The sequence below is a fragment of the Kryptolebias marmoratus genome, linkage group LG4, assembly GCF_001649575.2.
Source record: "Kryptolebias marmoratus isolate JLee-2015 linkage group LG4, ASM164957v2, whole genome shotgun sequence".
NCBI lineage: Eukaryota > Metazoa > Chordata > Actinopteri > Cyprinodontiformes > Rivulidae > Kryptolebias > Kryptolebias marmoratus.
The window spans coordinates 13342367-13354957 of record NC_051433.1 but is presented as its reverse complement, the minus strand read 5'-3'; the positions used below and the strand labels follow the sequence as shown (position 1 = coordinate 13354957).

The 12591-nt window shown below is 41.0% G+C and overlaps 2 protein-coding genes across 2 annotated transcripts; one reads left to right on the top strand and one right to left on the bottom strand.

Annotated features, from left to right (window-relative positions):
- The first annotated feature begins 630 nt into the window (after positions 1–630).
- On the top strand, positions 631–6143 carry LOC108235607 (transmembrane protein 43). The gene is made up of 12 exons (XM_017415718.3): positions 631–786; positions 1445–1585; positions 1705–1839; positions 2537–2631; positions 2703–2752; positions 2846–2915; positions 2993–3063; positions 3146–3273; positions 3383–3457; positions 4965–5066; positions 5168–5285; positions 5384–6143. The coding sequence occupies exons 1-12, from the start codon at positions 769–771 to the stop codon at positions 5584–5586; spliced, it is 1206 nt and encodes a 401-aa protein (XP_017271207.1). The 5' UTR covers positions 631–768; the 3' UTR covers positions 5587–6143.
- A 1154-nt stretch (positions 6144–7297) lies between these two features.
- Positions 7298–11482, bottom strand: LOC108235763 (transforming protein RhoA). Its single transcript, XM_017415986.3, has 5 exons — positions 11352–11482; positions 10255–10412; positions 9121–9241; positions 8547–8677; positions 7298–8466 (listed from the first exon to the last, which is right to left on the bottom strand). The coding sequence occupies exons 2-5, from the start codon at positions 10408–10410 to the stop codon at positions 8293–8295; spliced, it is 582 nt and encodes a 193-aa protein (XP_017271475.1). The 5' UTR covers positions 10411–10412; positions 11352–11482; the 3' UTR covers positions 7298–8292.
- Positions 11483–12591: the final 1109 nt, after the last annotated feature.

Sequence of the window (12591 nt, the reverse complement as noted above, 5' to 3'; positions counted from 1 at the left end):
TCCATACTCTTGGCTTTTGTTGTAAATATGTGAGATTTTCCCACATATTGTGAACATTTTATTTTCTGACATGGAACCATGTTAAAGTTTAAAAAGTAAATGTCTAAAAAAAATTGTTGAAATGCCATTAACAAGTACAGTTTCTGATCATTTCTACTTTCTTTGTTGGAGTTTGCAAACCCTTAAACAACCTGTCAAACATGCAATTCATTTATTATTTTAACAATGTAGGCCAGTGTAGTGATGTTAATTTAAAATCAAACCAATTGTGAAATTGGTTAACTGGAGCAGAAGTATAACATTATGGCAGAAAATTGGAATAATTACCTAAAACCGCAGCTAAACTACAATAAAAGCTGTATTTACTCTTGTATGTTACCACAGCACTTGAGGAAAAGTGTATTTTTTTCTGTATTTGTATATATTTTGTGTATATGTGACTATTTAGCCCGGTAATATATAAAAACAACTGATCTGTTTCGTTAAATCTGCTCAAGTTTCAACAAAGACTACGTTACCCATAAACCCTGGAGGTTGGGTCAGCGTCGGGTCATAGCGTTTCTTTGGTTGCGCTTGTATTTCTCACTGAGACACTCCGGCAGAGCGGTGCAAACAAATATGAACGACGTCTCGGTGACCCCGCCTTTCCTGGGCGTGTTTCGGGATACTCTGAAAACAAAGAAAGCAAACCTTGTCAAAAAGCCGTTTGTGTGTCGGTTTGCTAGCATCTTCCTGATTTCTGTTTGAAGAGCTGATCAAGCAAAGGAGATGTCTTCAGAACAAGCAGTGAGTGGGCTCATTAACACAAATCTGATTTAATTTAATAAAAAGCGCGTGTTTGTTTTTATCGGTGTGCACCTAATTACATTATTAACACTTTAACTGCCGCCACTGCTTTATTTTAGCTTTCATTTATCAGGTTTAGCCTACCCATTACTGGTTCTTTGCCTATTTCAAACAAAAGCAAAAGTAAGAATACTGCCGATTATATATATTTTTTTTTTACAGCAACAAGCCATATGTACTGATAGCTGTAATAAGGTGAGGTGTAGGAAGCACAAAAAGTTTGAAAGTTCTAGTTCACGCCCAGCCTGTTCAACAAGATATTTAACAAAAGTTTTTCTAGTTGTGTTACATTCAGCTTAACTCCTTACAGGCAGGGAAAATGCATTAAAAGTTTTATTGCACAGGCAGTTTGAGTGGGTTGTTTAATGTGACTTTGACAAAAGTTGTAAAATAACTTGATAATTAACGCATTTGATGTTTCCTGATGTTGTTGTTATTGTCTTTTTCTGTAGTCATATTTGTGCTACAGTGAATCATAATTTAAGGGGCTACAACTGGCACATTCATTTGTCGGATTAGAGCATCTTAAATGATATTAAACACCTAATAAACTTGTGGTTGGTGTGGGCATTCAACTGTCTCTGTTTATCTGTGTTAGTTTTCAGGTCAGGACCAACACAAACGTGTGACGGTGAAGTCCAACCCTGGATTCCTGCAGCGCCTCGGTGAAACCGCAGGAGGAATGGTTCTTGGTGTCGGACTGTTCTTCCTCTCCATCTACGTTCTCTTCACCAATGAGGTAAGAGACCGTCGCTTTCAAATGGCTCCGGTCGAAAAGCTGCAACACGGGCTGATCGTGCGCTTGTCGAGCAGAATAAGAACAGGCGCCACCACCTCCGCGTGTGTGTCTCTTTTCAGGGACGAGCTCTGCAAACGGCGTCTTCCCTGGACGAAGGCCTCTCTCAGGTTGTGCCGTTGGTGTCTTACTCCAGCCTTGACCCGCAGAACAACAATCGTTTAGTCCATCTGTCTGCTCAGCTGCACACTCTGCAGGTAAGCTGTCAACTCGTTCCATTGTGTCTGTCCTGGTCAAACCAGTCATGGTTTAGTTGTCACGTACCAGCAGGTGTCACCTGAATGCATAGACACATGCAATAGCATTGATAACTTTATACAATGGCACCTGTCAGGTCAGCTGTTATGGTTTGGGGTTAAAAGTCAGATAATTAGACCCAAGGATCTCCAAAACAGCAGATCTTGTGAGGTGCTCTGAGTGTGCAGTCAAAGTGAACTTGAGGCAAGATCATAAAACTGCAGACTCAGTAATTCACACTGAAGCTTACAGTGTAAAGACCCATCCCACAGAAGTATAAATGGCTGAAAACCTTAATGTTGATAGCCATATAAAGATTGCAGATCATACTGGGCTCTGCATCTTGCTGTGTATGAGCCTTTAGTGACCTGTCCAGATTGTCCAGTTTTAGTATTTTTATCTGAATGATTTTATTTGTTGCCCTTTTTCTTGTAACCCATGTACAACTTCGGCAAGTGGTAAACATTTTGGTGACATTTCGTTTTATTCGCAAGCTGAAAATGTGCACAAATGTGCTGTTTTGACCGTTCTTCTGTGAGTTCTTTGCGCCGCCTTGCACCATATGTGGTTCTGTCGGAATCGTCTGAACCTAACAAGGTTAGCAGGCGTATGAGTCAGTTTAAATGTCCGTGTGTGTGTGTGTCTGCGTCTGTACAGCCCCTACATGACCCCAACTACAAGGTGGTGGTGCAGGCAGTGAAGCTGAGGAGGCAGGTGGAGATGTATCAGTGGGTGGAGTACAGCGAGAGCAAGTGAGTCGGGCTTGAAAAATGAATGATCGTTTGACGCGGAGACGAGTGAGTTGACTCTGAAATCATTTCAGGGACTATAAAGAGAACGGTGAAACCAAGACAGAAACAACGTACACCTACAGTGAGTTGTTGTTTATTTTTGGAGCCACACATGTCGTTTTTAGTAGCAACATGACCTAAGAACCGACTTGGCACGACTGCTTTTTTTGTTTAGACACCGAGTGGAAATCGGAGTTGATCAGCAGTCGTAACTTTGATAAGGAAATCGGACACCAGAACCCAAGGTACGAACATGTTTTAAAGATCTGTCTGCCTCCATCTTTTCCTGCCGCATGTTTTTACCTTCCCGTTTGTCTTTTAGCGCCATGCCAGTTGAAGGTGTGACAGTGGTGTCCCCTGAAGTCCACGTTGGACCTTTCATCCTGTCCAAAAGTATTTATTTCTTCCGTTCTACGCTGACGCTGTGTTTAAATCCGATGCATGTTCCTTCAGTCATTTTGCTGCTCGTCTTCAGGCCTGGTGGAGCAGGTCAACAACTTCCAGACTCTGAGTTTGAGGGATTACCCCGTCTTTAATTTGGACTCTTTTCTCTCCATTCATGATGATTATTTCTATCACACCCAGTTTCCAAACAGGCCACAGGTGAGCAGCAACACTTTACCATCTCACTTGTGTGTTCATTGTTGACCTTTGTGTTCTTCCACTCATTAATACTAGTTTATTTGTGTGTGCTTTATTTGTGTTTCATTAGGTTGGGGATGTGCGTGTGAGATTCTCCTTCGCCGGACTGAGTGGTGAGAACTCTCCCCTCGGGCCGCCTCAGATTGTAGGTGCTCCAGATGATCTTTTTCAATAATTCAGCAATCCTCCAAATGACATACTAATTTCTAACCTCATGCACACTCAGATTGGAAACTTTAAAAAATCGGTTAAATCTTTAACAGCATGGAGATGTCTGGTTTTCTGTCAGCATCCAACAGGTTTATTTGTTACTATAAACAGAAAAGTTACCAGAAATGCAAAACTTTTCTGAGTGATGTTGAAACATTTGTGTCCTGATGTCTATTTCTACTAAACTCAGTAACTGAGAGGGAGGGGTAATTAATGCTTTGAGCTTGAAAATGATGTGAATAATACACTGAGGCCTTCAGTAATCAGATTACAGCTTATAGAAAGAAAACTGTAGGAGACTTTAGACACACTTGTTAAGAATCATAGAATTGTTCATGTGTCATGAGATGGCTAAAGTCTCTCAAATGTTATTTTTTCTTTATTTGTTTTGCACTCTCATTCAACATTTCCCCTAGAGCCACTATCCTGCATGTTTTTTTTTTTGTTTCCCTGCTCTTCAGCAGGTCTTCAAGTTCTGCAGAAGCCTGTAAATCACTCAGTCAGTCAAATCAGGTGTATCAAAGCAGAGAAACATCTAAAACATGCAGGATAGTGGTCCCCCAGGACCAGGATCGGACACCACAGCCCTAAAACTAAACAGGTTCACGTTTCTCAGGACAAAAGAGTTTTGAAACTGTAAATCCAACTTGCAAAACCAGTCATAATGAACATTTTAGAGGTTCTGTGTGGTGCTTTTCAGGCCCAAACTTAGAATCATTGCTGAAAGTCTTTTTAAATAATGTGAGAGTGGTTTGGTCAGAGTGTAGTTTAACTCCCACAGAGCGAATAAAGAGTCCAAAAGTCCAACAATTTCAACAACAATTTAAATCACATATTGCATACTTCACTGATATCCTGTTTGTTAATGATAGAACCCTGTTTCTGTACTTTGTTTCTAATGATCAATGTCAATCCTAACAGAGATCTTTAATAATGTGCCAAGATGAAACTCAGTGATTTAAGAATCCCAGGGAAATGCTCACATTATTAGCTTTCTTTCATTTTGACATTTTGTCAAACATTAGTATAAAATTGTCAATAATGGTATTTTTGTGTAGAAGTAGTATTAGATTACTGTCCATGCTGTTTTTATGATATAATAAAATAAAGTATAGAGTTACATTATATGTCATAAAGTAGTGAAAATTTATAATTTCTCTCATGTTTTTCACTTAAATTCAAATCACTTCTTTTGACTGAGACGCAGCTTAAAATATCAATGTTTACTAACAGCTACAAATCACGAAGTGGCTTTTTCTCCCATTGCAAAGCATGAACTAAAATGATGTGGATCAGAAATAACTCACTAATAATTAGTTTTCTTGTTGTTTTTGACATTAAATAACCAAGCAGGCTGACTGTGTCCACATTAGTCCAAGTAACTAGTACACATTCTTGATATTTGTTTTAGATGCTTGTAAAAACCTCTGCCTGTTTTCCAGGTTAGCATTGTAGCCATGCAGAGAGGAGAGACACTGATGGCTTTTAAAACCAAGTCAGGAGATTTCCTGGAGATCCTGTACCTGGAGGATCTCACAGCAGAGGTAACTTTCGATTGTCGAAGCGGGTTTGAGGTTTAAACGTCTCTTTGTGAGATCATACTCGCGCGCCTGATTGAATGTTTTCGTTTGTGTCTCACCTGCAGGAGGTGTTTGAAAGGGAACGCCAGCACAACAGCATGAAGACTTGGGGACTCCGAGCTGCAGGCTGGGCCCTCATGTTCATCAGTATTCAGCTGACAACGCGCATCGTCTACACACTGGGTAAATGAACGCTCACTGTGGGTTTACAGCCACACCATTCATGAGTTTTGTCACTGTCTGCCTCTCAGACTCATATTGTCTTTGTCCTGCGCCTGCAGTGGATTGGGTTCCCCTCCTCAGGGACCTTGTGTCCTTCGGCCTGATGATCTTCGCTCTGTGCATCTCCTGCTCGCTGTCCCTCCTTGTCATCGGAATAGGTTGGCTTTTTTACCGTCCGTTAGTGGCGCTAGGTCTGGGCGCACTAGCTCTGCTGCCGGTGTTTTTGGCCCGCTCGAGTCTTCCGCCGAAGAAGAACGAGTGACTATCGAACAGAGGATTCAAAAGGTTTTCCACGGCCTAGCTGTCAGCCGTCCACCGAAAGGTGCGGTACACCTGAGAGCCCGGCATCTCTCAGCAAAGACACAAACTGTGTGGGACTTGATGACATCTGATGAATGTGTTTGTTCTTGGATTTAAAATCATGCATGGCAGAATGCAGAACCTTTCTGATGTGGCCTTTGGAGCACAGTCGTGCAACACTGCTACTCCCAGTGAGCCACGTTAGACGGCTGTTGTTTTATTTTTTTACTCTAAATAAAACTTCTTCGATGAAAGTGGCTTCACCTATCTCAAACTTACTTCTGAACAAAGAGCTTGCAGTGAACAGATTGAGATGTTTAGCTAAATTATTGCTCATGTTAAGACAAATCAGTTGTTGACTTTGTTACACTGACATATATTTTGTTCTCATGTGTGTAAAAAGGTTCGGACAAGTTAAAACATGTTTTATGCAGCCTTCATAACAGTGGGTTTATGGAATTATTGTAATAAGCTGTATTGGTTTCTGTCAGAAATGAAGAAAGACTTCATTTAATCAGTGATTTCCTCTGTGAGCCTTTTTTTAAAAAACGTACTGATCAGACAGGAGCTTCAGTCGGTCGCTATGTTTTTAACCTGGAGATCCCAGAGGTCAGAAAAGGATGCGTCCCGCTTTTATGAGGCGTCCGTCCCGAATGCTCGGGTCAACTCCCCGATCCTCTGCTTGGGAGGCTTTTAGTTTGACGAGCGGGAGGGAGAGGCTTCTGTGCTCCCACCAGGAGCTCAGGACGTGGCTGTCCCTGTTGTCCAGGTGTGAGAACCAGTAGAAAACTGAGACACCCAGCAAATGAAGATCTCAGAGACTCAGGTTTGTGTTTTAAAAAAAGGTTAAAACTGCATGCTCTAAGACTGGCTTTATTTAAAAATCTGCAGAGGAATGCTCAAAACCAACCAAGTACCTTGCTCCTCTTTTTCCTCATCTGTAATTATTGTGTCTCACAGGTTGGTCCAGCTGTAGACTGGAGCTGTTTCGGACCTCCTCCGCTGGACAACAGGCGGCTGTTAACAAACCCGAGCGCCTGCAGCTGCTGACTCACGCGTGATTGCATCAACCATGGCGTGCCCGGAGATCCGTCGCATTACTTACAGAGGCCTCGTTTTGGCTGCTGCCTCCAGATAAACTCCCCGAGGCCGCATTTTGATTTCCTCCCCCTCATACCTTCATACGAGTTTTGAGCCCCCCGTGGTGTAATTTCCAGCGGTCTCGCTGAGATCCCTCCCTCCAGGCGAGTTTCCACACGGGACTCTTCTCAGCTTCATAAAAGTATTTCTGGAAGTTAACCGTAAAACACGAGATCTGCGTCTTTTAAAGTCGTAGTGGGGTGAGATTTTGTTATTTACCGTTTCAGAAAATATCACAGCTCAGTGGATGGAAAGAATCTGTCCGGTGGAAATAATATTCATCCCAAAAGCTGTAGATCAGTAGTGTACAGATATGAACACTAAAGCTTAGCTCATATGGAAATGAATGTAGATAAGATTTGATTTTGAGGAATTAAAACTACTTCCAACATACCTGCGGAGTCTCAGTTTGAATATATATGTATTGTACATGTGAATGAGATGCTTTCAAGTAAAAACACTAACATGTTGAGGCAAGTGGTTATATTAACAAAGATATACAGCAAGAAATATAAAACAAAAACAGACACTAGTTTGTCCACCAGGGAGCACTGACAAGTTTATTTTTCAATTGAAAACATCCTGATTAATACATATAATTGTTTTTTTTTCCATAACTAGTTTAAGGGCTTATTATATATTTTTTCTTCAAAATAATGCATCGTCTGTCAGGCCCCATTGACACGACAACACCTGAAGAGTGGCTCGTATTAATCTGTAATGCCCACCATGTATCCTAAGTGCACTTGATTTTGCACTATGGCTGAGCCAGGACCCTGACCAACTCTGAAACGCGTAACGCAAAAAAAAAAAAAAAAGACCTTTTAAACCGGCCACCCGTGCTAAATTTCAACCTAAAAAACAATCTGCTGGGAAGCCTGCGTTGGCTTTAGTTTCATATTTCAGCTTTAATTCAACTCGGTGGTTGTCATTCAGTGTTTCCCAGTCAAGTGAAGCAAATTCTTACGAAGCAATTTAACACAAAACACTTGTGTTTTAGCAAAACAAGTTTCCAGTCTTGTGATGTGCGTGTAATCATAATGCACATAAGATTATCCGTTTGTTTGCACATATGTGAGGCACACACAGGTTTAGTCTTAATGTGTGCATCGGTTTGTAGGACGAGTTAAAGGACTACAGGTCACAGTGTGCAGGTACTTCACCCTAGTTGGCCGTGGACACATTCCTCAGATCAGCAGGCAGGGCTTAAGCACTTAACTGTAGTTAGCAAGTATGACACAACAGGTCCCCTGGCTGACCTTTTCAGTTACATACATGTTAAAGGAGGTTTCATTATGGCAAATTTTTACTCATGTTAAAGGTACAAAAAAGTATTTTCCATAACCTCAAAGTTGAATACTGACAACCTGACTACTTCTGCTTAAGACAAAACAGTAAAAGCATTACACCTTTAGTAAAAACAGGGGAGAATAGTCTTTTGTGTGGGTTTGTCTGGGGGTAGGATTGACCTAATTCTCCTTCTTGCCCCCTGTGGGAAGCAGTCCTCATGCCCCCCGCGCCCCTGTGTTTACAGTAGGTTACATTTACTGCTCTTCTTTCCCCGTCTGGCTTGTAGTGCAGCCCTGGTGGCCATCTCGAACACTTCCCTCACGCCATCCTTTGTTTTTGCGGAGCACTCCATGTATCCAAAGGCACCGATCCTGTTCGCCATATCCCGTCCATCCTCTGGTTTCACGGGTTCCTGAGGAAACAAACAAAAAGGACGCTTTAAGGAAATCGATGTTTGCTGCTGGCGTGTTGGTGCGTGATCTGAAGTTTTACCTGCTTCATTTTGGCTAGTTCTCTCCGAGTGTGGTCATCGTTACGCAAGTCCTTTTTGTTTCCCACCAGTATGATGGGAACATTAGGACAGAAATGTTTCACCTCAGGGGTCCACTTCTCAGGGATGTTTTCTGAATGGGGGGAGAAAAGTGTCAGCAGTTAGAGCAGAAACAGCTGTTGAGACTTGACAAGCAGCAAACCCAGTTGTGAAGAAATAATCGTGCATAAATCTATAAAGGGTTTGTTCTGTAACACAACAGAGTAAAACAATCTATTTCTTACCCCCCAGGATTACTTTTTTTATTAACAGTAGAACATCTATATTAAAAGACCAGCCAACTCAAATACATAATGATGTCCCCAACACAAATAAATAAAATGATAAAGAAGGGCCAAATAAAAGCTAATTTTATTTAATGTTTAGTAAAAGCAGTTCCAACTGTAGGTCAGTAAGCATGCTCAGTCTGAGTCCTGAAGGTCTTATAAACTATTTGAGCCAATTTTAAAATCCTCAACTGAGAAGTCAGAAGCTGAATAATGCGCCGCCAGCGTTGTCACAGCTCTCTGTACGTACCAAGACTGTCGGGGCTGTCGATGGAGAAGCACATGAGAATGACATCCGTGTCTGGATAGGAGAGGGGGCGGAGCCTGTCGTAGTCCTCCTGACCTGCCGTGTCCCACAGAGCTAATTCAACCTGCCAAAAGGTTAAAAGTTATCAGCTGCGGGGCAAATTTTGCACTTTTAACACCAATTCACTGATGGCAGGCATACATTAGTTTGTTCCGTAAACAAACTGTGTTCAAAATGTTTTAGGAATACTATTTCACAAAGAGCAACATTCAACCCTTATCATTTAGCCAAGAATGAAGATCTTTTGCTTCAACTAGATTTTGACAATGCATTGTTAAAAAAAAGTAATTATGTCATTAATGTGTGCAGTTCAAAATCAGAAAAATATAAACTTGGCCTTTTGTCTAAACTCTACATTTTAACATTACTGCAGAATGGTAGCAGCAAGTGTTCCACTAAAAGATGACTGTTTGTAATTTATAGCAACTGGAGAGTAATAATTCACTGTACTGTGTAAACATGGGCGTTTTTAGACACAAATAAAATGTTGGAAAGCTAAACAAACAACCCGAGCAAGCCTGACTGATCCTTGTACAGAAAAACAACGAGTCCAAGTTACCCCATCTGACGGAAATCAAAGCATTTGTGTTTGTGTTTTCACAACAGTCTAATAAACTAAAGACTTGGTTATGTCTAAATACATCTCAGCCCCACAGCATTGGTTGCTTCCTGGAGATGTTTGTTTGAAATTTTGCTTGGAAAGGACACCACCAAGAAAAAAAAAACACATGCATTGCACACAAAATGAATTTTAGACAAAAGTCAGACAGAGCCAGTTGATATAGATTGAACCTGATTTTCTTAACAGGGACACACAAAGCTACCATTATAAACTAGTTTATCCAGTCTGTGGGAGTTCTCAGGAAGAACATATGCTCTTATTCATGGCAAACTTGTAAAAATCCAAAAGTTGAGATAATTATATGTAATTTGCACTAATCTGCAAACCTAAACACACACCTCACCATCTACTGAGGAAAGTGCAAGGAGCACCGCCAGCAATCAGCTGTTGGTGTAAACAAACACAACCCGACAGCCCATTTCAAATATGGGAGGAGGAAAAAAAACAAAACACACCTGTTTGCCATCAACTTCGATGTCGGCAACGTAGTTCTCAAACACTGTGGGCACGTAGACTTCAGGGAACTGGTCCTTACTGAACACGATGAGCAGACAGGTCTTCCCGCAGGCTCCATCTCCCACTATCACCAGCTTTTTCCTGATTGCTGCCATAGCTGCAGATGGGAGTGACAGCAGAGAGCAGCTGTTACAACATTAAAAACTCATTATTCGTCCGTCCCAGGGCGGGTCACTTTAATGCACTGAGCATTATGCAACTCGCTAGCACTGCCCCTGTGATAAGCCCTTGAGCAGCCCACAGTCTTCAGCTGTGTTGATACAACCCCAGACCCGTCTGAAACCAACACCCGCGGCTAACTATTTGACTTTCTGTGACAATGTCAACATCAGGGCTGCTAACACCCAGCCCGCCAGCTGCACAGAACACACTAAATCCGAGGAGTCTGGGCCGATTGAAAATTAAACTTTTAGTCAATTAATTTCAGGTTCTTCTTCCACGGTGATACATTTCCGCTGTTCTGACCCAGCCCGGTTTCAAAGCTTGGCTAATTTATTCCCTTTGACCCACTTCGCCATGAATTACTGAGCAGCTTCAACACGTAGCTGCGAATCAGAGCAGCGCTGCATGACCTCGATTAAAACCGGACAGGAGGATGTGTTGTTTACAAAAAAAAGACTCAACGCTAACTGCTGAGGCTAGCGGATGAGGTAGCCTCTATGCTAACTCTTCATCTTAACCATGCAATTCACAGGAGCTGAAAAAATAAAATAAATATCAGTCACATTTATATTATCACATATCGTTTGACTGAATTGTGCGTGCGTCCGTTCTTGGTGTTAACCCGAACACAACCCCGCTTTTTTTACTTTATATTCACAACACCGGCACAGCTAGCTGGCTAGCTACAAGTAGCTTAGCATAACGGAAGTCGAAGCGATACTCGGACCGTTAGCTAGGTGGCTAGCGTTAGAAAAAAAATTATCGGAAGAGAATATAAATTAACCACACATACAGCCGTATCCGCTGTGACTAACCCACGATTTAGGGCGAGGAAAAGTACAACCTTTTAACCACGTAAGTGTGACAAACTTACCAAATAATAGGTTAAAGATATGTTCAACTGAAATCAAAGTAGCGCTTTGTGTTAGCCTCCTTAGCTGCTGCGCTGATGCTGGAGGATTACAGGAGGGAAGTGAGGGGGCGGGGACAGTCCCGACACATTAAACCGCAATTATCGCAATAATGATAGTAACAACAGAAAAGTCACAGTGCTGGAACTGTGAAATAAGAAAAATAATTACTAATGCACTGTTTGTTTCAATTCTGATGAATACTCTACGCTGTTTTTGCTGTTTTAAACTCGCTATGTGACTTAAAACAAATTCATTAAAACGTCTTAAAAGAGCTCAAAAGAAAAACAACTCGAAGTTTCCAGCTAATCAGGAAAAAAGGTTTAATAGTTTTAAATTGGTTCTAATTTCAATAGGTAATCAATGTTGTAACCAAATTAATCTTTTAAAATACCATATGGAATATTTTTTAAAATGAAATATATAGGTGTTTATTTTGCATATTAATCTAATAATATACACACCAGTGCTTATTGTAGGACATAAAGCTGCACGGCGCATTATAATGCAGATAAATATCATCTGAAACCACTCTTAAATGATTTTGTACTGAAGTTCTTTTTTCTGCAAGTGTTTTCCTCAGCTTTACTGTATAAATAAGTTACTAGGTTTAATAGTTTCTTCTAATTTCACCCTTTTTTGTGTGCTGTGTGTAAGATACGCTGACCGGTCTGCTTTTATGCAGCTCATTTGGTGTTCACAGAAATGCTTTAATGTCAGTCGTGAGTTTACAGATTTCCCTCGGGTAGTTATTTTTGCTCAGTCATGTTTAATGTGTTTTGTTTTGCAGCAGAACTGGAAGCGGCCCACAGACAACACAGTCTTCAATGTTGACAGCCGTCTGATGTAAAAGTTTATAACAGAGTTTTTGCATGAACCTCTAGAATAAAAAGGTTTTGGGACTTCACGACTAGCTGTTAGCTGGATCCCCCCACCCCAGATATACCAAACTGAAAGTGCTCTGAGTGATTTCTGCTGCAGGTAAGATGTTGATTATTGATAACAATTTCACAGAACAGCTCTTCAAAGAATCCAAGCTTATCCTTTAACCATCTATAATACAGACAGTTAATCTGTTAATATGGATTCTATACTAGTAGGTTTACACATAAAAAAACAGATGTGGTTAAAAAGTATCTTTAATACATTCATATATATTAAATTGATGTCAGTGGGTCTATAGAGACTTTTTTAAGTACTGTA

Excerpts from the sequence above, each read along its gene's own strand:
- LOC108235607 (XM_017415718.3), top strand. Across the intron at positions 1,586-1,704 it reads ACGTTCTCTTCACCAATGAG|GGACGAGCTCTGCAAACGGC; the intron begins GTAAGAGACCGT and ends GTCTCTTTTCAG. Across the intron at positions 3,064-3,145 it reads ACCTTTCATCCTGTCCAAAA|GCCTGGTGGAGCAGGTCAAC; the intron begins GTATTTATTTCT and ends GCTCGTCTTCAG.
- LOC108235763 (XM_017415986.3), bottom strand. The coding sequence starts at position 10,410 with ATGGCAGCAATCAGGAAAAAGCTGGTGATAGTGGGAGATGGAGCCTGC. Across the intron at positions 8,678-9,120 it reads CGACAGCCCCGACAGTCTTG|AAAACATCCCTGAGAAGTGG; the intron begins GTACGTACAGAG and ends CCCCCCATTCAG. Across the intron at positions 8,467-8,546 it reads AACTAGCCAAAATGAAGCAG|GAACCCGTGAAACCAGAGGA; the intron begins GTAAAACTTCAG and ends TTGTTTCCTCAG.